Source organism: Podarcis melisellensis (assembly GCF_964234715.1).
Source record: "Podarcis melisellensis genome assembly, chromosome: 13".
NCBI classification, from domain to species: Eukaryota; Metazoa; Chordata; class Lepidosauria; order Squamata; family Lacertidae; genus Podarcis; species Podarcis melisellensis.
This window is the reverse complement of record NC_138545.1, coordinates 16,580,278-16,606,357: the sequence shown is the minus strand read 5'-3', so window position 1 is coordinate 16,606,357 and position 26,080 is coordinate 16,580,278. Positions and strand designations below refer to the sequence as shown.

The 26,080-nt window shown below is 47.3% G+C and overlaps 1 protein-coding gene across 1 annotated transcript; it reads right to left on the bottom strand.

The window, feature by feature from the left end:
- Positions 1-81: 81 nt before the first annotated feature.
- Positions 82-16,445, bottom strand: SLC5A2 (solute carrier family 5 member 2). Its single transcript, XM_081885412.1, has 15 exons — positions 16,311-16,445; positions 13,772-13,843; positions 12,930-13,034; positions 12,258-12,317; positions 11,153-11,257; positions 10,780-10,885; positions 7,963-8,043; positions 6,892-7,121; positions 5,783-5,918; positions 4,582-4,689; positions 4,235-4,385; positions 3,553-3,721; positions 2,654-2,869; positions 1,874-2,045; positions 82-1,394 (listed from the first exon to the last, which is right to left on the bottom strand). The coding sequence occupies exons 1-15, from the start codon at positions 16,419-16,421 to the stop codon at positions 1,168-1,170; spliced, it is 2,049 nt and encodes a 682-aa protein (XP_081741538.1). The 5' UTR covers positions 16,422-16,445; the 3' UTR covers positions 82-1,167.
- Positions 16,446-26,080: the final 9,635 nt, after the last annotated feature.

Genomic DNA, 26,080 nt, shown 5'->3' with positions numbered 1-26,080 from the left:
TTCTTTTGCATTGTATGTATGAAAATTTTATATATGTGCATGTAGTAGTTTTGCAGGACCGATAACTTCCTTGTGCATTTTTGAGGCCTGTATTTGTCAAATTAAACATTCAGGCAGACACATCTCCATTCCTGACAGAATAAGTTGCAGTGGGAACACTTGCCTTCCTTCAGGTTCCCCATTTGCCTCCAGCCCAAAACATACAAAAGCACATTGGTCATTTTCACAGTCACATTTATTCCCACGTTCTTTGGCCTCTTTGTTTTCCAAAACAGACTGGGCCTGGATGCTGCTGATGCTGTCAGATGTGCGGCCTACGGGGGGGTGTGGGGTGGGCAGGCCAGCATTGCCTACCTCAAACCAAGTAATAAGGGAGGTACCCTTGTGCCTGACTCTCATGACCTCCATGTGGCTCTGGAGGAACTGAACAACCTCTGTTACACTGACCTTGGTGAAAATGGTGATGACGGCATGAGGGGTACTTGGATTCCAGGGGACGCACAAATGGGATGAAGGTGAAAAGCACTGGGAGAAAGTGTGTGGTTTGGATGACCAGACCTAAGAAAAGTGGAAGCATGGACAAGAAGCTAGAATGTCTTGCTCTAGGGACTCAACAGGGGTGAGGACCCCAGGTGCCAAATCGGTGGGGCCCCTAAGAAGAACGTGCCATTCTTTTCTTTTATTTTTTTGTAACGCCACTAACATTGGGTGGTTTGTCTTTCCTCATAGGCTTCATACCTTTGAGGTGAGGGCTGTGGGAGAGAGGCAGTATATGTGGTATTGCACAGAGGAACTAAGAAGGGCCTTCAAAATGGCGCATCTTGCTACAACACGCACGGGGAGCCAGTACCCTTCCCTGATGTTAGACTACAAAGCACATCATCCCTGGCCATGCTGGTTGGGGCTGATGGGAACTGGAGTCCAACAACACCTGAAAGGTCACAGCTTCCCCTTCTGTGTGTCACATTATGATGCCCTCTCTGACTTGGATTACAAGGGTTGGTCTTTGGTGGGCTTGGGTGATCCTGGCTGGCGGGTTGATGACTGCTCGTTCCCTGACAACTCGTTGATGCCACTGTCCCTCAGAGGCTGAAGTTATGCCCAGATGGGGTTGGTGTATGGGAGGGTGTCAGGAGGTTTACGGAGAGCTGTCGTCTTGGGTGGCGCTCAGGCATAGTAGCCCCACAAAAATATCGCTAGGGCCATCATGATGACGGCGTTGATGTTGACGACGCGCCTCCATGTTGGATGCTCAGTGATGTCTGTCAGGCGCCGCAGCTCCTCAGCCTTCTCTTCTGGGCTCGGCTCCGGCTGCTCCTGGCTGTCTGCCGCCATCCCACAGAACCAGCCGAGGCAACGGCGCAGCCTGCCAGAGGAGGCCGCTGCTTTGGGATCTGCGCGGAGAGGGGAAGAAACAGGATGGTCAGGGCCTACAAGGCTGCGTGGCTGAGGCCACCTCAGAAGGAAAATGACGCCACTGAGTAATAAGTGGTTTGGGGCCTCCTGCAGGGATAGTTAAGAGGGGAAAAGTGGAATGGCCTGCCTCTCATCTCCTGATGGGGCTGAATGTGGTCCTATGAGCCCCTCTCACTGGCCCTTGGAACTTTCCCCAGGACTTTTCCTCAAAACTCAGTTGTTTTTGCCTGGCTGGAATGTGTCCTCAAACTCATGTCTCTGAATGGGGGATTGAGACAGGTGTGTGAATGTGTGTATCTGCCCTACTTTACAAAAGTAAAACTTGCATTTGCTGCTCCTCCCACTTTTGCACCTGACCCTGCATTTGGCCCTCGGAAAGCTCTCCAGGAGGGAATATGGCCCTTGGGGTGCGAAAGGCTTCCCACCCTTGCGATACAAAGCCTCCTCTCTGCCTCACCCTCCACCTCCAGCGCCTGCTCCAGCCTCCCGTTCCTGGCGGCTTCCATCTCTGCATGTTCCCGGCGCTGCTGCCGGGCAGCCTCCCTTTGTTTGGCTTCCTCCTCTTCCTCCGTGTCCAGATCAACTCGCTCCTCTTTACTGTGTCTGAGGCTGAACACCAGGCGATGCAGCTAGGGTGGCAAGACGAGTGCTTTGGTTAGACGCAAGGTGCATGGTTGCGTTGCTCACCTGCCCAAGCCCTCCTCTCCTTCCCTTGACAACGGATGGGCAAATATAGTATTGTTATGCGTTGGCGGACGGGTAGGTTGTATGCCTGGGCTCCCTTCTAAGTCTTGGAGTAGCCAGGCTAGCTTCCTAGTGAGGCGATAGCCTGGGTAATGGGCCATTAAGGGACCAAAGGAAGTGGCTCTGTGCCAGAGAACAAATGGGGGGGGGCGCTCCGTCAACTGGTAGTTGGACCGTAGTTTGTTAAATGCGATGAGAACTATAGTTTTGTGATGGGGAAAACAACAGTTCCCAGGATTCTTGTGTGTGGTCTAAATATACTTTTCTGTGGCTTGTCTTTCATACCACTAGACCTGCCTTAGCCAAAATGAGCTACACCCCCACCATGCATTTAAAAACTGTAAACTAGAGTTGGGCTTTTGGAGGCTGCAGATTTGGAGGTGGCAACCCGCAGTTGTCTTGGCAGTGAGGCCCTGTTACCCTATAGCCCCCAGTTTAGGTTCGTGTGCCAGGTTCACGTGGATTCCTCTGCCCACCCGGCCTCTATACTTACGTGTTTCTCAGGGATAGGTGAGGTGCAGAGAGAGACACCCACCGCAATGGTGGCCGTGAGGCAGAAGAGGATGAAAGCAAAGTAGAGATAGTGGACTCCACAGATCAGGCGGGGGCAGGTGCTGGGGAAGAGGCAACTTCCTGTCCCGTAAAAAAATTCCGGGATCATCCGGGCCATGCCTATGGCTAGCCCCCCCACCAGTCCCCAGAACGCACCCTAAAGAGGGAGAGAGAAAAACAGGGTGAAAGAGAAGGATGAACAACAACAGAGCCAAGGCGCTGGGCTAGGTCTGGCTGTTTTGCATCCTTTCTAACCCAAATATTTGCTTGTCCTGTTCTTTTTGGTCTCCTGTGCTGCACCCTAAAATTGAGGGTCCGCAGCAGAACCTGAACAAGGATGGATCCTAAAATAAACGTATGACATGACTCCGATGGCAGTTCCCTGACAACATGCTTTATGGAGAGTTAGGCTTCTTTGCAGTGACTTCTCTGTACAGTGGTACCTCGGGTTAAGTACTTAATTTGTTCCGGAGGTCCGTACTTAACCTGAAACTGTTCTTAACCTGAAGCACCACTTTAGCTAATGGGGCCTCCTGCTGCTGCTGCGCCGCCGGAGCACAATTTCTGTTCTTATCCTGAAGCAAAGTTCTTAACCTGAAGCACTATTTCTGGGTTAGCGGAGTCTGTAACCTGAAGTGTATGTAACCTGAAGCGTATGTAACCTGAGGTACCACTGTATCTTCTATTCCAGTGTTTCCCCATCCCCTGAGCACCTGAATTCCATATCCCAAAATGGCTACTGCCTATTGCTTAAATTCCCTTTATCTTAGGCACCTGGCTTTCCTCTCCACTGGCTGAGTGTCCCTTTCTCATGCTGGCCCCTTCCCGAATGTCACTCACCTGCTCATTAACCCTTTTGACAAAGAGCCCAAGGAGAAAAATGGCCGCAATTGGCGGGGCCAAGTAGCTGCTGACGGACTGGATATAGTCGAAGAGCTGGCCCCCCTGGGCTGCCTGCACCACTGGGATCCACGCAATGCTCACTCCCACAAGGAGCAGGATCCACACTCTGTAGGGAGCAACAGCAAGGTGAGAACACAGCACCCCCCTTGGGGAGAGCAGGAGAATGGAGGCACCACCAAAGGCATTTAGCCAGCAGTGCTTGGTTGCAGTTGGGGAGGGATTTCTGCAAGTCCTTGCCTTGTGCTGTGGCATCAACTGGTTTGGTTTTCCAAAAGAATTTTTACAAAAGCCATCTTGGCAGTCAACGTATCTGGTCTGTGGTTGTTGCTAGTTTTTTTAAATGTAAAACGTGTATTTGTTCCGTGACAGTTTCTGGGGTTTTCGAATATGTCCCTACAGCAGAATGGAGGCAAACTGGACCCGTCCTGAGCTCCCCATTTCTGCTGCAGGGCTCCATTAAGTTATCTTAGCGAATGAAGTTGTACTCAATGGGCGTGGGGCACATAGCTGTCAACTTTCCCCTTTTCTTGCAAGGAATCCTATTCGGAATAAGGGAATTTCCCTTTAAAAAAGGGAAAAGTCGACAGCTATGGTGGCACGACCCAGCGCTCTTCCTCACCTGCCCACGATCAAGAGCTCCTTGTCGCTGGCTTGTGGCCTCAGGCGGTTGTAGATGTCCATGGTGAAGAGGGTGCCGCTGCTGTTGAAGATGGAAGCCAGCGAGCTCATTAATGCCGCCAGCATCACAGCCAGCATGAGACCCCGGAGGCCTGTGGAGGGAGACACAATGAAGTGGGAAGCAAAGCAGGTCCATCTTCCTCGGAGCTCAGCATCTCTCAGGTGACACAGATGGAGCTGGTCAGAATTCATAATAAGGGGAGGGCAGTGGGTTCCGAAGGACTCAGGATTTCAAGCGCAATAAAGTCAGGCAAAATCCGCCCTCCCCTTAACAGCACCGCTCCTTACCACTCGGCATGAGAGACACCACCAGTTTGGGGTACGCAATGTTGGAGCACCCAACTTCCGTGCCACAGATCCGCTTGCATTCCTCTGGGATGACGCAAGCCACTTCGTCTGAGAAAGCAGAGGGGACGCAATGTAACTCCCGGATTAAAATAACTGCAGGTGCCGCCGGCCTGTCAGTACATTTGGATCTTTGAACGAGGGTCGTGGGGGCCACCCCTTCTCTCCACTTGCAGAGAGACAGGAAGTGAGAAATCGTGTGCACGCCCACTTCTCTCTTCCAAAGGATTTGGATGAAAGTCTGATTCTGCAGACTTATTCTGAGCCTGGAAAAGCCCGCAGAGCAGAAAGGGGAAGGGGAACTTCCTTGTTTCAGCTCTGTGTATTTTTTCAAGGAAGGGAAAGACAGCTACCTCATGCCCAAGGACCGGTGAGTTGTGGGGGGAGCTGCAGGTGTCATGGGAAGACTCCAGGGGTGCCATCAGTTCTGGACTGATGTTTTGTGTGCGCGCTGCTTACTGGGTGCTGGGCCGGAGCCGTTGGCTTTTACGTTGCAGGTAGCCAATGTCTAAATAGGTGCTGACGTCCCACCCTCAAAGAACCATGGAACTTTAGTTTACCCCCCACAGAGCCACAATCCCCTGCACCCTTAAACTAGAGTTCCCAGGAATCTTTGGCAGGAAAATCTGTTTTAAATGTATGGTGTGCATGCAACCTAAATTCTTAAACCGCCAGCAATCTCTTGAGGTCTCCAAAGAGCACAACGAAAGTGGAGAAAAAAGCTGGAGAGCTGGAAGTTTCTACCTGCTGAGAGGAACCAAACTCACTTTTCAGCTTCTAGAAGGGTAACTGTGTTAGTGTTTTTCAACAGAAGCAGGAGAGAGCTTTGTGGCGGTTGCAGGCTAACAGATGTACCATGGCCTAAGATTATCTGATTAAATCTTAAATGCATGCAGAATAAGCACAGCTGCCCAGTCGCAACAGCAGTAGTTCGTGAGGGCAACGCATATATTGAGAATAAAAGCCCGTCAGCTCTATTCACAACTGAAGGTTGTGGTTGCGTTGTACGTCGGCAGTCTAGCACCAGCGGCATGCCCTGAGATCAGGAAAGCAATCCAAACTTTTTCCGCCTTCATGGAATACCAGGACATGACCTCCTCCCCCCAGTTCCGACCTGCCTCCCCAGCTCTCCCCAGCTGTTTACCTGGATACAGGATCCGGCTAATCATGCCAGGCATAACCATAAGAAACATGGGCAGCAGCTTGAGGTAGCCACAAAGGATGCATCCGGCTTTGACATGGGTGAGGTTCTTCCCAGCCAGGCACCTCTGCACGATCACCTGTGCGGGATGAAAACAGGAACTTTTGCTGCCAGTCATCTTTCCCATGATTTAGCTAATGCCTTTACACCAGGGGTGGGGTGGCTTTTACCCTGAGGATCCCTCACCTGTCATTCAACAAATGTCATCATGATGTCAGGTGCTTGGCAGACAGGTGAGACCATGCACCTTTCAATAGCAAAAACCACAGTAGTAATAATAATAATACCGTAATTTTTATACCCCTCTCATCTGTCAAAGTTGGTGTACAGGGGCGGAGCAGGATGTAAATCGCTGCTCATAAATTCTGCTTTTTGCAAGGATTGACTATGCACAGTAGGTCCCTGCAGGATTTACCGGTAACACCTCCACATCCCCACTTATGAACTGATGGGCAGGGAACAGTGCCACACAGCCAAACTGAGCAAACTCAAACCCAGCAGCACGTCATCTGACATCCCCTGCCCATCAGGATGACACCGGCTAATTGACAAGTGGCCTTTTCTTTTTTTAATTGGCTAGCAGGAGGTTCCCCAGCCCACTTTGCGCAAATCTATGGTGCAACTGCACTTGGAAAAACTGAATACCAGTGTTTTCCAATTGGCTAAGTACTGCGGAGCCCCTCTTTTTCAAACACCAAGCCATGGATCCCCTGCTTTTGAAAGGGATATCTCTATGGTAGTTTTTGTTACGTGAATGGTGCCATGGGGACCCCCTGGGTGGGTTAAGCAGACCCCCAGTTGGGAACCACTGCTGTATATCCAGTTCTGGCCATTGCAACTCAAATAGCACAAAGCTGGAAAAGGTGCAGGAAACTGCAACCAGAACGATCAAGTCCTGGTTGCAGAAAAGTTACAACATTAGAAAGGCGGCCAGTCAGAAACTGGGTGTTGAAATCCAGAGGAAAAGGGTATGATCTTGTGCAAGAAGCCATTAGGAGATTGCGATACAGCCAGGCAGAGAGAGAGATACTCTCGCCCTTGCCTTGCCATACCTGGTCAGTGCACCAGTACCAGAGAGAATTGATGGAGAGGCCAAGGATAACAGCCGGCCAGGGCATGTCGCTGACGACGGCATCTCTCATCATCTGAAAGGAGTCTTCGCGGGGCAGGTAGCAGGAGGCTGAGATGTTGTACAGAGAGGGGTTCGGGGAAAGGGTCTGCCTGGGAAGGGCCTTCATGTACTTGTCGAACACCGCCTGGTATCCTCCCACTGCGTTAAAGGCTGCAGCGGAATAGAGGCAGGCAATTTAAAGACAGGAAATGGCACACCCACTCATAATGTCACCCCAAACATTTGCGACGGTTGCCCAGACTTTTCCTTCCAACCTCAAAAGAACCCAGGCGTTCTCCACCACAAATAAATCACAAATAAAGATTGTTTTTAGAACAAGATTTTCAAACCAGAGTTGTACAAGGGATACCGAGATGAAATGTGGAAGATGCACAGCTGAGTTATCTCATCAAAAATAATAATCCTAGTTTAAAAATAAGTAAAATAAAGTATTCATTTAGACCAAGCCCCCAGCGCAACCCCAGATATGGGTTTTGTGTGTGTGCTTTTGGTAAAAAAAGAAGTGTTTTGGATCAGAAATGTAGATTGGGAACGGAGGCTAAAATGGTGATGAACAGAGGTTGTTGCTTTTTAAAGCATTTTAGCTTTATAGCTCTCTTTATTACTTTAATTTAAGCACCACTTTTTCCAATGTTTTAAGTTCAGAAAATATTTCATTAATATCTAATATATTTCTTTGAAAAACAGTGGGGAAAGCATTTTAGCACTGATTAAAAGCTTGTTTGTTGATTTGTTTAATGTCCCACCTTCAAGGACCTCCAGGTGGCATACGGGGTGGATTCCACCTCCTCCCCACTTTATCTTCACAACAATCCTGTGAGGTAGGTTTGGCCAAGAGTCAGTGACTGCCCCGAGGTCACTCAATGAGGACTTGGACCCTGGCCTTCCAGGTCCTCGTCCAAACCTCTAACCATTGCACCCCACTGCCTCTGTTACCAATATGGTGCCCATGCCTCAGTGTCATATCCGCCACGGGAAGTGACCTACTCACCAAACCCCATCAGGACACAGGATCCACTAATCATGACAAATGACTGGATTGTGTCTGTGAACATCAGCGCTGCCAACCCACCTGGAGGACAGACAGGAGAAGGCCATGCACATGTCATAGGGAACCATAGAATCATAGAACTGCAGAATTGGAACAGGGATCCTGGGGATCATCTTTTCATTTGGTTGATCCATCTCACTTGGCACCAGCTGCACTTTGGACTGTAAGCTCCTCAGGGCAAAGACCTGTCCTCTTAAACTCTGTAAAGCACTATGTGCACAACAGGCTCTGTCGAAATGCTACCACTATAACACAGACCAGCAACAGATCGGGGTTTCTCAAGGGCATTAAAGGAATAACCAGACCTGTTCTTCCTGTTCATCACTAGTCAGGCTGCTTATCTTTTTTTCTGGAAGGGATCCTTAATGTCAGTCACAAATTCAACAGGTGAACTCTCCCTCAGGATGAGGCAAAGCTTTGCCTGTTGAAGCTCTGCCTGCTGCATAGGTATTTAAAGGCACAGGAGCCTTTCCCTTCAGTGGTACATTCATTCAGTTTATATCCTGCCCTCCCTCCCAAAGGAGTGGTTGACGTATAGATGACAAAACGCGTTCTAAAAACAACCTCAGCCAATGATTTCAGGACAGAAAACTGAAACATCGGCAACTTCATCCATGAGGTGGAAGCGTCATGGAATGACAGTGCTTTGAAAAATGGGTGTCAAATCTGTGGATCAGCAGTAGCTTTATTATATGTGCCATTGATGTTTGCCATTTTCAGGTAGCCTAGCCTGTTTGTTATCAATTTTTAGAAAAATAGGGAATGCCTCAACTCTTCAAGGAAACAACACCTGAATGCCCAGAACACTAAAACTCAGTGGCATGTGTAAGCAGCGGTTACGCATTACTGAGGCATTCTGCCCACGGTCTTAGGTACATTTCTTTGCATATTTTCAGCCAGAGTTAGGCCCTTAGCCCTTGCTGCTGTGTCTTATTTTTTAAAAGTGACTCATAGAAGTGGGGTCCCCCAGTTTGAGGAATGGGGGTTGAACCCTTTCCTCCTCCTCAGCTGCTCCTATTAGCCCAGGAAGCAGTTTTTGGAGCCAAATAGAGCTTAGTTCTTCTACTTGGGGCAAATAGAAGCTGGGGGTGGGGAACTGGAGTTTACTCAGAAAAGGCTGCGCTTGAAGATCTGAGGGCAGAAAATGTGCGTAATGTTCCCAGGGGTAAGATTGCCTATGTGCCGGGATGGAGGGAAGGGGAGATAGTGCAGTGAGAGGAGGCTCCCTCCTTTGTGATTCAAAGACACAAAGAGCGCAAAGTCCATTTCTAAGCAGGGGGTGGGTTGGTGGGTGGCCCCTTAGCCTATGTTTTGTTGGGAAATCGTATGCAATTAACTTGGTTAATGCAAGGAGTAATGGCCATGTTTGACACAGCATTTCTTCTCTGTCACACACACACACACACACACACACACACGAGAGAGAGAGAGAGAGAGAGAGAGAGAGAGAGAGAGAGAGAGCGCTTGCCTCTCAATCTCTCTCACTCTCATATTGTCTGTCACTCACTGCAATACATACATAGGCGCCGACTCCATGGGGCCTGAGGGGGGCCAAGCCCCCTCAAAAATTCGTTTGGGGGGCCTCTGCCCCCCCAATAATTTAAGAAAATCTAAAGAGGGGGTGGGGTTGTGGGCTCTCGACCCATCAACAATCTCGCAGGGCTGGCGTCAGCCCCGCGAGAAGCGGGGATTCCCCCTAGCTCATTAATATTCACCGCCCACGGCGGCAGCCAATCAGCTGCCGCAAAGGGTGGGCCCTCACAGGTTCACTTAAGGTCGGGGCAGCCCGGGGCTCGCCCCTTTCCTTCCCCCAGCAGCAGCGGTTTGGAGGTCTTGGGCCCCCCAATATTTTTTATAAGTCGGTATGGGCCCCCGCCCTCCCAATATTTTTTATAAGTCGGCGCCCCTGAATACATACACACTCTTCTCCTCTCACATACATACACACACTGTTTCCCTTTTCTCCCTCTCCCATTCTCTCTCTCTTCCACATATGCGCACAGACCTGCCTATCTACCTCTCTGAGGTTTCCATCTTATGAACCAGAAATGACTGCCTGTCCTTCCGTTAGGCCAGCAGTTTCACAAAATGGCAGCAAATATTTTATTATTTAATTCATTCTTATTGTCTCTTTGCTGCCTGGGATGGGGAGAGGCACATGTGAGATTTTCTGCCTCAGATGCAAGCAAGCAAGCAAGCAAGCAAACAAACCCTTGACTAGCCCTGGGTGCTATTAGTATCATGGGCTTTGAAGATGCTTGAACTCAGGACAAAAAGGAGAAACGTGCTAAGAGGAAGGCACGCTTGGCAAATCCACGCAGAGATCAACTCCCACCAGGAAACCAATGTCCCCACTGTGGAAGGACGTGTGGATCCAAAATTGGCCTCCACAGTCACAGACTCACTGTTAAAACTGTGTTCATGGAAGACAATCTTACTAAGCTACAAGTGATTGCAGAAGAAGAAGAAGAAGAAGAAGAAGAAGAAGAAGAAGAAGAAGAAGAAGAAGAAGAAGAAAAGCTATTAGTACAATATAGCTTGACTCTGGGGATGAGGTGTCATTTGCCCCTGTACCTGTCAAGCACGTTGACTTGCAGCAGTTAACAGGTTGACGGTCTGAAAAGCTGGTTTCTGCTGTGGTTAAAGGGGCATGAACAGGTCAGGCTGCCTCTCTCTCATGGCCGGTTGGCAACCCGGTTCTCTATTGTATTCCCTGCCACCAGCCTGTTCCGATAACCATTTCAACGTTCCAGTTACCTGTCACTGTGTAAATGGTGGTTATGATCAGGAGGGCTATGACGGCCACATAAATATTCCAGCCCAAAGCTTGCTGGATGAAGACGGCTCCAGAGAACATGTCCACCTGCCAGGTGAGAAGGAGAAAGCCCAAGTCCATAGATCATGGCTAATGGTCCCCAAAGAAATCAGAATGGGAAAGGGGTTCTTCCCTCTCCAAGAGGTGGCCTCGCCAGGAGGCTGGGTGAGGGGGCAGGCTTAGCCTGGCAGCTTTCGTGCACCATTAATGTGGCCTTAACTCCTCAGGTGGAAGTGGACCAGCCAAACCCTTGTTGGAAATCCTGCACCCACTTGCCCACCCTCTCAGTTCTTCATGCCCAGAGAAATGACCTACTGAGATCTTGGTGAAGATATACATGAAAAGGGAGAGGACGGAGAGGTAGAGTCGGATACGTTTGCCTCCAAAGCGCTTCTTCAGGTACTGTGGCATCGTGATGACCTGCAGGGGGAGGAATCAGCAGGGGAGATGTCACTGCTGTCTTTCATAGCAATAAGCAAGAGCCACATAATGTTCACTCTGCACTAGCAAGGAGTTAATCTTTCAGAGGGGCAACACCTAACCTCTGGAACTCCCTGCCCATCGACATTAGACAGGCAACTTTGCACTACTGTTTTAGATGCCTGCTAAAAATGCTATTCTTCTTTGGCAAGCCTTTCTAGACATGTAATTTGTGTGTGTGATTGTTGATTTTTTTTTTCAAAGCTCACATTATGATGATAAATTTAAAGTCAACTTGTTGTTAACATTTGATTTTTTAAAAATTGCACATTTAAAATGAATACTCTGCTTAAATCTGAAGCTTATTGGTGTAGTAGAGGTGCGGGGAACCTTCGGCCCTCCAGATTGTTGCTGAACTACAACTCCCATGATCCCTGGCCAATGGCCATGCTTGCCGGGGCTGAATGGCTTGTAGTTCAGCAACATCTGGAAGGTCCAAGGTTCTCCACACCCGGTCTAATAAATAGGTATTAATGGCACACAGCTGTATATGGGAAAAGGGGAGCTTTTTGTTCCAAGGGTTAGCTTCTTAGCATGCTCCCCAGGATGAATCCAATATTTTGGCTCTGCTCTTCCATTCCCAACCTACTAACCCCACAGGTATCCTGGTTTTCCATCCTCTTTTCTCTTGCCACCCAGACCCACTCAGCATCTTCCTCTTCTCATACCCTCAGTTTTCACACACCAGTCGTTGTTTGACATAGCCAAGGAGTTAAGAATGCTGGATTTAGACATGGGCGACCTGAGTTCAAACTTCTGCTCAGCCATGATGCTTGCTGGGTGACTGCAGATCAGTCCCCATCTCTCAGCCCAACCCACCTCCTCACCCAGTACAGTTGTGAGGGTAAAATTGGAGTCAGGGAGAACCATGGGGCTACCCTGGGTTCCTTGAAGAGATTTCAAATGTCACAAAGAAGCAAGCAATGTGTGTTCTTATTACCCCAGCTGTGAGGTAGACCGGGACAAAGAGCCATCCTAGGAGGAGGACAAGGAAGAGAGCCTGGGAGGAAAGAGAGAGGTGGGTTAGGGTGGCTCAAGTTCTCACTTAAAAAAAGAAATATTGTTTTTTGGTAGGGCTTCTATGTCATTAACGTGTACGTAAGGGGGAGAAATGTAATGGGTGAAGTTTCCTCTATCGCTGCCTTTTCACATTGGGAAAATCAACACCAGTTGAATGTCTATAGGAAAAGATGGATGTGGCCCTCAAAACCTCTCTGCCTGGCCCTTGGAACTCTTCCCAGGCCAAACCACTCACTGGCCCCTGCTTCACACCCTCCTTGAGTGCTTGTGCCTGGCTGGAATGTTCCCTTGCACTCTGATCTTGCCTCTGGACGGCCTGGGTGAAGGATGGAGTGTGTGTATGCATAGAAACTAGCCTACTGTACAAAGGTAGAATTTGCATGTGTTGCCCCTCCCACTTTCCACTATGGCCCACCCACAGATGGCAGGTGGCCCTCAGAAAGCTGCCCAGGTGACAGCAGGCCCCGATCCAAGTGTGTATCTGATCAGTCCCGCTTGCAGTTTCCATTCGCCGAATGAAAGCATCTTGCCTCCCCACCCGCACGCTGTGTTTCCCGAAAAAGAAAGATGGAGCCTGTAGCCCATTGCTTACGTTCCACTCGAATCCTGCCACAGCCAGGCCGGTCGCTGCCCCAGTGCCTGCCAAGCCCACAAAATGACCGCTGCCGATGTTGCTGGCAAAGAGAGAGGCGCCGATCTGTGGGCACACCAACCGCCAAAGAAGGGATTGGGCAGCTTCTTGACGTTCCCCACGCACGCCACCAACCTAAACACCAAAGCCCACCCACCATCTTGACCTTGGTCCTTCTTCCCTCTCTTCCCTCCTAACTCCAATTTCATCCAATGTCCTAAATATTTTAATTCTCTCCCTACCATGCCTGTTCATCATCTTAATTTATTTCTCACTCTCTTTTTGCTTCCCTGTATTTTTCCTCTTCGCTCTCGATCTTACCTGTCTTCTGATCTATCTTCCCACCCTCCCATTCTCATCATCTTATTTCATTCCTATCCATCCCTCTCCCCAACCTGAAGTATTTGGGGCAGGTGTTTTGAGCCCCAGGACTGGGGGTCAAATACAGCTCTCTGGCCCTTGGGGCTCTCCCTGGGGCCACACCCCTAAGCAGCCCTGCTTCACACCTTCATTGGGATGTGTCCTTGAATTCTAGTAATGCCTTTTGCTTCCCTGAATGGGAGGGAGGGAGGGGTGTGTGACTGTCTGGAAACTGGCCTACTGTACAAAGGTAAACATCCACGGCTTCGCCCATTTTTGCCTGTGCACTTGGCCTGCGGCCCCCAGAAAGTTGCCTAAAGGGGAATATGGCCCTCAGGCTGAAAAAGCTTTCCCATTCTTTGATTTGGGGCCTCTTTCCCCCCTGTTCCCAAGCCCAGGGCTTCCATCTCTTCCTTTGTTCCTCTCCATTTTCTGTTACTCACCGGCCACCACACCATGTTCCTACCAGCCAAGAAATATCCCCTGACGGTACCCCTGTTGGTCCGGCACATCGACTGTGAGCCAAAAGAGAGAGGAAAGGTGGTGTGAGTAGACATTGTGGAAGGGCTCAGCCATTTTGGGCTGTGTGTGTTATAATATGGGGCGTATTTCTTGCCTTGGCTGCATCAAAAGGAGACAAGCACAGAGGGAACGGAGCCCATCCTTTAGGGAACAGATTGTTCAATTGCTAATCTGTTCAATTTTACACCTCATTACCAGCTTGCTAGTACATTCCTGACCAGTGTAACTTTTTGCAATCATTAACCCATCTGGAACGACCAGGCCTAGGATCAAAGAGAAGAGACAAGGATGGGGAGAAAAGCAGAAAACATGCTCTGTGTGACAGGCCTCCCTGCTTGAAAGTGTAGCAGAGAAACCCTGTAGGAGAAGAGAACAGCAGAGGAAAGTCTTGAGGCAGTGTTTGGGTTCTAGGTTCCTCAACTGCATTTACAGGGCCATGAAGTAGCTGCCTCAGGCGGCATAACGGAACAGACTGCCCCCAGTTAAATTTAACACTTTTAAAAAATAACTTAGTTAATGAGTTAATCCAAGTAACTTGCAGTTTAGGTATACACAGATTAGTTTAGATCTTTGTATTTATCTGCAGTGCCTTGGGAGAAGTTTGATATATTAATCAGGCTTTAAAAAAGAAGAAGTTCTAGTTGCATCCTTGAGAGGTGTCAATATAGGCTCACAGTGGCCTTTCATGGGTTTGAGACTTGGTCCCATTCCATGTGTTGACACATCGACCTGTCAATCAGGGGTGACATTCAGGTTTCAACAGCAAATGAGCCTTGCAAAATCGGTGAATGACCACTGATGCTCCTGCGAATGATCTCAGGATTGAGCTGGGAAAGAAAGGTTTAGGTGGTTTCTGAGCTACCCTGGACCGAAGTTGTTTTGTAAATTAATACAAGAATCTTGTTTCCGGCTCAGAAGCAGATGGGCAGCCAGTGCAGCTGCTTTAACAAAACTGAACAGGGTGTGGTGTGTTTCTGAAAGCATCTGCTCCAACCTTCGGGCAAATTTATCAGTTGGTGTCTTCTGCCCATTGGGACTGGATGGGTGGAAGGCAGGGAGGACCACAGGAGGTGGACCGAGAGCCAGTGATAGGTGGAGTCAATTAATTCTAGTTTTGCTCCCCAACCTCCTCCCTGAAGGCATCTAGAAGGGAAACACTAAGATCAAGGAGGAGGAAGCTGATGGGCAATGCCCCCCCAGCCTGGTTGCAAGTAATAAGGTGGTCTGGCGGGGGCCGGCTGAAAGCCAACCAAAGTTGGAGGAGCAGCCCTAATGGACCAGCACCCCCACAAATTTATTCTGTGTTTTTCATGCTTATAGTTATTATTAATGACATTTTGTAACTGAGTAATCCCTTCAGTGAACCGTTAGAGTGCATTTGAGTCTAGCACTTCAGCTCCTTTCTGTAAATTTGTTTTATTTATACTATTTATACAGTACACTTAATCTCCAGGATTTCTAAGCAGTCTACATAAAGAAATTCTAAAAAGTATACGATGGATAAAACCAATTAGAATCTATCCCCACCCCGCCAACACACAGTGGCTAAAATAAATGAAAATTTATTATCAAAACAGGTGAACTTAAAATGCCTGCTGGAACGGAAAAGTCTTTGTCAAGCGCTTGACATTCAATGGGGGTGGGGTGGATGGAGGTTCTGTCTAATTTCAGCTGGGGGGGGGCTTTCCATAGGATTGGATTCGCAATATTGAATGTGTGGCTTCTGGTAGATACAAGCCGTGTATCGGTGGCATTGGGGGCCGCTGACAGAGACCCCCCCCAAATATCTCAGTGGTCAGGCCAGGGATATAAGGAATCAGGCTGTCCTTAAGAGACCCTGGATCCAAGTTGCCTTGTAAATGAATAGATGAACCTGAAATACTCCGAGAGAAGACATGGAAGACTCAAATGGAGAGATGATGGTGGGTGAACGAGTTGTGTTTGCGCTAGAATAATAGAATCTTAGAATTGTCAATTTGGAAGGGAGTCCATCTAGTCCAACCCCTTACAATGCAGGAATCTTTTGAGCTATGCAAGGAAATGAGCTGAGTAACTGAAAAATAGGTGATGGTGTGTTGTTTGGCCCGGTTCCAATTCCTTTCCCACAGCAAGGCTTTGTTTTCTAAGTGAGGAACTGAGTCCTTTCTTTCCTAGGTCACTTCCAGATAGCCTGTTTATCAAGCATTTATTGGGATCTGTTTGCAGGGAGATTAGATGATGTTGTATATCAAACAGACTCATTTCCCGGTGCATTTTCCCATGACTTATTGCAAAAAGTCTGGTTTCAGGGGAAGAGAAACAAGTCTGTTACACAGGAGCTCCCAATCAACTAATTGCACAACCTGAATTTTCCTGGATGGGATAGAATCCCACCTGAAAATAAAGACAGTCTGAAAAAAAACCCTAGATGAGGGAAGCGTGCTTACGTGAGAGGAGCACCCTCCCTCCTTACATACATACCCACAGACCGACTCCAATGACCGCAAGGAAGTAGAAGCAGATGACGGAAATGTCTGCTGGATTGTTGATGGCCGCCCTCTCTGGCTCAAGGACTGGCGATTCCTCCTCCATGGTGCCTCAAGCTCTGAGTCTCCCACAGTCAAGTAGGCAAAGTCAAGGAACTCTCTGGGACAGCTCTTCTAGGAGTGGTGGTTAATAAAAAACTCAGTCATGGGTTGGATGTGCGATTAACTTGGACTCTACGTGGTGGATGGGAAGCAGGGCGATGTGGGGAGAGGGCAACTTCCAGGAACCCTGGCTCAAGTTGTTACCTTTTCTTTTACAGACAAAAAGTTGTGTGTCTCCACAGACAGCAACTGACATTTCATTTCAGATTCCTGGATCTCCCTTCTTGGATAAGCTTCACCTGTTGGCAGTAGGGATGTCAAGGGGTGGCAATTTCCATTCTTCCCTGTGTTCATCAGAATCAGCGCCGCTATAAGTTTTTTGGCTCCTGCTAAAACCTATTTTGTTTTTACGAATGCTTTTTATTGGTTTTACATATAATCACATTACATAACATTGTACCCTCTTATTTTATCTCTTTGGCTCAACTGAGGTCAACGACTTCCCTCCCTCCCGTCTGATGGTTTACAAAATTAAACTTTACATCTTTACATTTTGCTTCGTTTCTTATCCTTGTTATATCATTACCTAAAATATTATATTACTCAACCTTTATAGGTAGAATTTCATCTTACAAATCTTCATATAGCCCTGCTAATGATGTTAATTGCTTACAGTTGTCTTTCAAATATAAATTTGTTCCAGTCCTTTGCTTGGTCTTGCTGGTTCCGGATTCTTCCTGTCAGTTTTGCCCGTTCTGCAAAGTCCATCAGCTTCATCTGCCACTATTCTTTTGTTCGTGACTCCTGTTGTTTCCATCTTTGGGCAAACAAAATTATTGCTGCAATTGTTGCATATAAGAACATTTTTTTTTATCTTGTCTCAGCATCTCTCTACCCACTATACCCAACATAAAAGCTTCTGGTTTTATTAACAAAGGTGTTTTTAAACATTTTCTTTTAACTTATTATATATCATTTCCCAGAAAGCTTTCACTTCCTTTACATGTCCATCACATAGGGTAAAAAGTACATTCCTTTTCCTTACATTTCCAAAATTCATTTTTTGTTCTATACATTTTGGCCAGTTTAACTGGTGTTAAATACCACCTATACATCATTTTCATAACATTTCCCTACTAAAACCTATTTTGTTCGTCTTGCTATCCACAATGGCCGAAGCGAACATATTTAATTACGTAATTCACTTTGGTGCATTTCAACGGAAGGGAAATATCAAAAACAACGCAGAAAACAACCTTAATTATTTTTGAAATTTTCATGGACCCAAAAACCCCCACAGCCACAATGATTACTACTCATATTTATTTGCGGGAGATCTCTCCCTGACCTTGGGTGAAAATCAGAATTGTGGCAATTTCAACACCCATTTGTGCTTCTGATGGAGTTCTCTGACATCTCTGCCTGTTGGTTCATACTTACTTGTGGGCACCGGAAGTGTTCTACCTTCATGTTTTAGCCCTGAAAACAAGCTTTCAATATGTACTGTGATGAATTCTAGCTGAAGTTGAGGCTCTCCCCATTCTTTTCCAAAAGGCCTTAGGAGACTTTCCAGACCTTCTGATCTAAACATGGAACAAAGCTCAGCTACACGCAAAACTCAAAGCTCCTGCCAGTCTCTTTTTCAAGGTCTCTCAAGAGGAAAGACTAAAATCTCAGAGTACAGGAACAGAACCACAAAGGTTGTTCTGGTTGAGCTGGATTCATCAAGCTCTGTTCTCAGCCCCCAGGCCCAGCCAAGCACTCCCCTCTCCTTGCCTGAGCCAGAGAGAGAACTCCAATTGTTTGCATTTAAAGGCGAACCTACCTAATTCATGCTTTCAGTACCAAAACAGCCATCCTTTAGATTCGCACAACTCTGAATTTTGCAATTCTGTTCTCCAACCAAGTTATGTGTACTAAAATGCACGTACTGAGGCAAAGTGGGCATAAAATATAGATATTGGTAAAAATTGGGGTTATACCCCCACCCAACAGTTTGAGCCCCAATCCGTCATTTCAGATCAGCCCTGACCCTGATCTGTCCTTCATTTGGTTTTCACACATCTGATATCTATCCTACACTACACAGGCACCACCGCCAGGGGGCAGTCTATACTCATTTGGCACAACAATGCAACCATTCACTTATAATAAAATACCAATGAACAACATTTTTAAATTGTTTTTCCTGCTGTAAGCCTAAGTGGCATGGAAGTGGTGACGAAAGAGCAGACAAGCCCTCAAACATTTAAACCACATCACGCTGTTAAAACAGGGACAGACAGCCTGTGGGCCTCCCGGCACCCCTGACCATTGGGCATGCTGACTGCGGCTGGTGAGAGTTTGGAGTCCAGCAATCTCTGGGTCCCACCCCTCTTCTAGATGGAAGGTCACAGATTCTTCAATCTTGGGTTAAAGTCTCCGAAAGAAAGCTAATTTAAAACCAGCAGAAGACCTTAGAAACAGGGAGTCAAGAAGAACTGAGAAAGGTTTCTGAAAAAGATAATTTCCTAAACTGCGATTTCCCCAGGCAAATCATTCCATAGGGAAGGCTGCTGAAACAAAAAACAACAACAGACTGTCCCTGTTGCAGTTTTCCAGTACTGTAAGTGATGTGGGTGGTGCTGGAGGAGACTCTTGAGAGTCCCATGGACTGCAAGAAGATCAAACCTATCCATTCTTAGAGAAATCAGCCCTGAGTGCTCACTGGAAGGACAGATCCTGAAGCTGAGGCTCCAATACTTTGGCCACCTCATGAGAAGAGAAGACTCCCTGGAAAAGACCCTGATGCTGGGAAAGATGGAGGGCACAAGGAGAAGGGGACGACAGAGGATGAGATGGATGGACAGTGTTCTCAAAGCTACCAGCATGAGTTTGACCAAGCTGCGGGAGTGCCTGACGTGCTCTAGTCCAGGGAGTCACGAAGAGTCGGACACAACTAAACGACTAAACAACAACAACAACAACAACAAAAGTGATGTGGGAGGCAGGTCGGCCCACAAAGCCACACAATTGTGTTTCAAAGCTTAAGCCAGGGAGATGCTGTCCTGTACCATGTGTCCCATCATCTGACTTATGGGGTTTCTTTCCTGCTGGAGGTGGTGTGCCATGTGATTGGGTGCTGTGGCAATGTGACTGAGGTGGCTGTTGACACAGAGTAGTCACTGATGAGATTCATGGTGACAGCTGCAAAGTTCCACTTTCGGCAGGGGTGTGAGAGTGCTCCCAAGTCTGTGCTTCCTTGTTCCACCCACAACTGCACCCCATTTTGTTATTTGTTTCTTCATTTGACTTCTTGAGTTTCCTCCAGAGACGGTCAGTGCTTTGCAGGAGGAGTTCAAGCTCATAGCTGGGAAATTTAGGCTTGTGCCATTAAAGCGCATTAAAGCGTTCTGTCACCGTAGCACAACTAATCCACTTAAAAATAGGAATGAACACATTTGCAGTTAGGAATGTGACAGGGGAATTCCCTGGAAAGGGGTAGGAGGAGCGAATGACTAATAGGAAGATTCTCAAACACCTCACAAGCAAATCAGGATGAACGCAGTATGAATACTCATTGTCCTATATAACCTTATTGCGAATGGAGTCAAACAAATGTTCAGTACAGACCAGTTATAAGGTAACCTCTGTGCAAGTAAATTAGGGTGACTGCTCAATAAACAGGTCATCTGAAGGAGTCCTTAATCACCTGTGCCACGGCCTCAGGGTGACTTACAGTAGAATCAACTGATAGGTTTCAGTAAGTCAATTAAATATAAACATAAACAGATGATCTGTTCCACTGGCATATCAGGTGGGAGTGCTGGAGTCGGGAATGTGCAAAACTGAGTTTACTTGTTGTTGTTTAGTCGTTTAGTCATGTCCGACGCTTCGTGACCCCATGGACCAGAGCACGCCAGGCACTCCTGTCTTCCACTGCCTCCCACAGTTTGGTCAAACTCATGTTGGTAGCTAAACCATGGTTGGCATTCGGACAATTAATAGCCATGACCTAGCTGCTAATGTGTGAATCCAGGTCAAGGAGTATCTGTCTGTATTTGTGGATGTCTGGAAAAGGTGATCTGGCTATGATGTACCCATGGAAATATTATTTTCTGAATTATTTTCTAGCAGATCATTTGCCACCTTTTTTTGGCTATGATGACTTTCAAATTGTGATGTGAACATTCAAAGAGATTCAATGACAAACTACTGTTGTTACTACTTTTTTTCACATTTTATTACACCGTGCTAAATAAATCATATATGATTAGTGTAAGGGAAAACATAACTTTGATCTGTGTTTTCAGAAAAAGGAGTAAAGTCTCCAATACAATTTGCTTCTAGGCTGGAAACTGGCCATGAAGGGTATGACTCCCTTAATCATTCTTGAGACTCTGAACCCGGAGGTCCTTAAATACACACACTTGGAAACAGAAATGTCTTGTGTGTAAAGAACTATAATCTTATCGGTGCTAATGCTTATTGAAACAAATCTCCACAAGTGGGGACCCATTAATAAATTCCCCTCAGCTGAGGGGGTGATGATTATCTTGAGAGGATGTGTCTTTTTTGAACAGGGAACTTCCTGATTAATAGCAAAGCAGCTAAGATCTGGATAATTTAAAGAATCAAGATTACAGCTCAAATTGGGTGGGGTGGGGGGTGAGTTTGGGTATTGATGACCTTTCTCATATGCGGCCTATTTATTTATTTAGTTAGTTAGTTAAAAACCCAGATACACCCTCCTCTTAAGCACTGTTTGCACATCAAGTTAATCAAATTAAAGGGAACTGGCAGTTTTGCAAGGTACACATGATGTTCATTCCGCACATAAAAGGAATTGATTCTTCAGTGTGGCAACATCTCTTCCCTGGAACTCCCTGCCCATTGATATTAGGCAAGCGCCTTTGCTCCATGGTTTTTGGCACCTTCTAAAAAAACATTTTTGTTCTGCCTTTTGTTTTGCCTTCCCAGACATGCAAATTCGACATGCTTTTAATAGGTAATTTTTAAGCCTACCAATTTTCTTTTGAAAACCTTTATCCCAACAGAGGTTGCATTCCACTAACCTTTGCTCAGAGTAGGCCCACTGAAGTGACTGACCATGACTAACTTAGCTTCATTCATTCAGTGGGTTTACTCAGAGCAAAAGTGAACTGACCATAACCTCTTGTTCCTGATATCTGCTTTTTTTTGTTGTTGGTAATTTTAAGGTAGATTTTATATTAGATGTTTGGAGGTTTAGTTAATTTAACAGTGTAAAAATCCTATTAAATATGATAAATAAATGGGGACATTGTGTGCCTAGAAATGTTTGGGCGAAGATCTGAAGAGGGAAATGCTAGGTCTTGTGGCAACCCCTCTCCTCCGTGGCTGGAATGTGATGATGCCACAATGAGCCCAACTAGCTTCTCCTCCAGGCGGGTGGGGGAACCATACTCAATTCATGGACCATGTCACCTAGTGAAAAACCTTCTGGGGTGTGGGGTTTATCCTAGATCCTCATCCTCTCCACAGTGCACACATAAAGACAGAAGCTGTTATGCCTACAAGTCTCGAACACATAACAGCTAGATGCCAGAACTCTGACAGTTTGAACAGAACTATGCTCCCTATGTTGTGGGTTAAACCACAGAGCCTAGGACTTGCCAATAAGAAGGTCAGCGGTTCCAATCCCTATGATGGGATGAGCTCCCGTTGCTCAGTCCCTGCTCCTGCCAACCTAGCAGTTCGAAAGCACATCAAAGTGCAAGTAGATAAATAGCTACCGCTCTGGCGGGAAGGTAAATGGCATTTCCGTGCCCTGCTCTGGTTCGCCAAAGCAGCTTAGTCATGCTGGCCACATGACCCAGAAGCTGTATGCCGGCTCCCTCGGCCAGTAAAGCAAGATGAGCGCCACAACCCCAGAGTCGGTCACGACTGAACCTAATGGTCAGGGGTCCCTTTACCTTTACCTATGCTCCCCAAATAAGCTCTGGACCACTTCTGTAAAGAGGACATCCATAATGCACGCTACGAAAAGGCAGGTGCTGGCTTCTGTTTGAGGGTGCAGCAATGTTCCTCTCAGAAGTACAAATGCATTGCATTTCTGGACTAAATAGGGACCAGAAGAGACAGGGTGCGTGTGTAGTGGTTTGATTTGGGAGACCAGGCTTCAAATCTCCACTCTGCCATGGGGCTCGCTGGGTGACCATGGACCAGCCAGTATCTCTCAGCCTAGCCTACCTCACAGGGCTGATGTGATGATGAAATGGAGCACTCTGTGTGCCACCTTGAGCTCTTCAGAAGAAAGGAAGGGTATAAATGCAGGGCTTTTTCTCAGCCAGAGCTCACTGGTACTCAGTTCTGGCACCTCTCAGGTGGGCACCACTGCCATTATAAGAGAACAAGGCAGGCGTTCGTAGTGAGTTTTTCTAGAAAAATAGCACTGTGTAAATGTAATAACCATAACAAATAAAGGAACCCAAAATCAACATCCCAGTGTTTAAAACAGAGGTGAGGAACCTGAGGGCCACATTCTCTTCTTTTGAAAGGTGGGGTGGTATATCCCAGTGTGAATGCTTGAGGTAGCGAAAATGTCTTGTTCCCGCTCCCTGGCTCTAACTTGCCTTCCCAACTTTGGTCTCCGAAGGTCCTTTTCCGTCTGAGAGAGGAGATAGCCAGGCTCCCTCGGGGCAACTTTCCTGCCACTGTCATCTCTGCTAGGCTTCTCCTTTCTGTGCCCTCTTAGACGTGTCTTTCTCCTGAATGTAACTAACACACTGATGAATTATGAAGAGTTCGACACACCGCGCGAATGAATAATGCAGGAACCCTGTTGGCCTTGTGTCAGGGAGACCAGCTCCTGCATCACACTCCCGACTAGCCTGGCGTCAGGTAGCTTTAGCTGAGACAGGAGATGAAAAGGGAGACCGAGGCAAGGAGGCGCGAGGGAGCGGAAAGGAGTTGGCCCACAGGGAGGGTGGCTCTGAACGTTGTCGTATGTGTTTCCCTCACTTTTCTTGTGGTAGCTCCAGAATTGAGAGATGCTACTTGAAAGGCACCTCCCTGCTAATGCTTATTCTCAGAACAAGATTTTAAATTGGCCTTTCGGAGAACAACAGGCTGTCAATTTATTCTGGTTTTCTGCTGTCAATGTTTTTTGTTTTGTTTTGTTTTAAACCACCCCATCCTTCTATCGAGCTCATACAGGTTTTACCAACCCAGCCTGATTAAAGACATTTCAGTGGATTGAGTTAGTGCTAGCTGATCCACTGCTTCATCAATTTGCATACGAATATGACAAATTGGAACATAGGGAGAAAGTATACTGTACCTAATTTTCAGATGGTCAGCAGGGCCAGCCTGATTCATTTTACAGCAGAGTAGAAAGTGGTGCCCATAAAGGCACCCCTGAACATGCACAGAGTTGGCTTTAAAGTATGCATGGGAAACTTTTGGCTCTCCCGATGTTGCTGGACTACAACTCCCATCAGCCCCTGAAACCCAAAGAAGTGGTAGGTACTTAAGGGGGTTATTCACATGTTGGTCTCCACAGTTTCTTCTTTTTCTGGGTGCATTTATTGATGATTAATTGTTTCTGCTTTGCGATCTTATGCATGTTAGAAGGCACAGGGAGAACAGTGCCTGCCAACCCCACAGCATCTACCGCCTGAGGCAGAGACCTCACTTTGCCTAATGGTTGCACTGGCACTGTCGTGTAGATGCCACTGAGCAGAGTGCCCCCAAAATGGCCAATGTCTAACCTCCTTGCAAAGAAAGCAGGACGACTGCTCAATAGGCAGGTTGTCTGGAAGCAGCCAGCGCCTCTGCCTTTTCCCCTTGGCATGCTGCAGTCTGGATTGTGTCAGGTACAGGCTGGTTACTAGCCGCTTTGGGGTTGCAACCTGGCTTCCTCCAGCCGACGACCCCTTTCACCTCCATACTTCTAAGAGTCTGTTCTCCACGCTGGCAAGTTCATACACTTCTTTCCCTCCTTCCCTCCCAAGCAAGAAAGGGCAGATTTAATTAAAATACGGTTGGCTGTGCCCTAAGGTTAATTACTCACCATTTCCAAACTAAATAAACCCTACAGGGCAGGCATAGCAGATTATAAACTTTTTTTGAGATCACATCAAAAACTTCCCCCCCTCAAATAAATATGTCTCTTGGTGCAACTTTAAAAATTATAGGTTATTATAATCACCTCCGCTGGCTTTATTTGGATTTTTTTTTAATCAATGAGTAAATTTGATTATCGCATTAAAGAATAATGAGAATTTGAAACATGAGCTAAAAATGGAATATTAATGAGTTTTTAAACAGTTGGGGTGGGGAGAAGCTGGATCAGGGCTGTAACATAGCAAGGGTTGCTCTCTAACGCCTTGCCCTCACCGGGGTCCCAGCTGGAATCCAAACCTCCATGTCAGCTATTCACCAATGGGAGCTTTCCTTGTTCTGCAAATAGCAGGCAGAAGGTGGGGGCAAATGATTAAATCTCCCCACCCCCATCTTATTCCCCCTCCCCCTCTAGCTATTTATTTAGAAGAAGGGCTATAGCTCAGCAGTAGGGCATCTGCTTAGTAATCAGAAGGTCCCAGGTTCAGATCCTGGCATCTCCAGGTAGGCTTGGGTGAGGTTTCATGCCTGAAACCGGGAGAGCTGCTATTTGTGCAGACAATACTGACCTTGATGGTCTGACTCAGGATAAGGCAGCTTCCTTTGAAAGCAACAACAATACAAGGGTAACATATGTGTCAAATATCATAGTGTTTCCTGCCACCCCAGTCTCCCGAGTGGTGCAGGATTCCAGGCGATTACCCAGCATTTGCTTTCTTTGGAATGAGGCACGGCGGAGACGGTGGTGTCTTTAAGATATATGGTTTATTTACACCTATATACAACCTGAGCCTATGATGGAGCGGCTCACAGCATTAACACCCCAGAAGGTCTTGCTTCTCCCATAGCCACAGCCTTGGATTCCAGCAGAAATCAGGCACACCTCTCACTCTCAGGCATCCACCTGCTTCTAGCCCAGCTCTTGCACACACAACTTTGGTTCTTGCCCTTCTCACTCTACTAGCTGAGTGAGGGAGAGGGCTCACCCACTTGCCCCCTGTCTCAAAGCCACTTCCTCTCAGGAGTGCCAACTTGGCTCTGCAACTGTGGGTGCCATGCAGCGTGCATAGCCCTGGCACTGAAATCTGTGGGTGCCCGGCTCCTTCATGGGGAATTTTGTGGGTGCTCAGGCACCCAGGGCCCTAGGGAGTTGGCACCTATGCTTCCTTTGTTACCATACTGACCCACACTTAGGAGCTAAACTCACCAAGAAGTTGGGCTGGCTATTCCAGCAACTGAATCCTCTGTTTAGATTTTAGCTCTTGCTGGATTCAGGAATTAGAAGGGACTCAGGCATATGTCCTAATCCCAGTGTGGTGTAGCCAGTGTGGTGTAGTGGTTAAGAGCGGTAGTCTCGTAATCTGGGGAACCGGTTTCGAGTCTCCGCTCCTCCACATGCAGCTGCTGGGTGACCTTGGGCCAGTCACACTTCTCTGAAGTCTCTCAGCCCCACTCACCTCACAGAGTGTTTGTTGTGGGGGAGGAAGGGAAAGGAGAATGTTAGCCGCTTTGAGACTCCTGAAGGGGAGTGAAAGCGGGATATCAAATCCAAATCCAAACCCTCCAAAAATACACACCTCA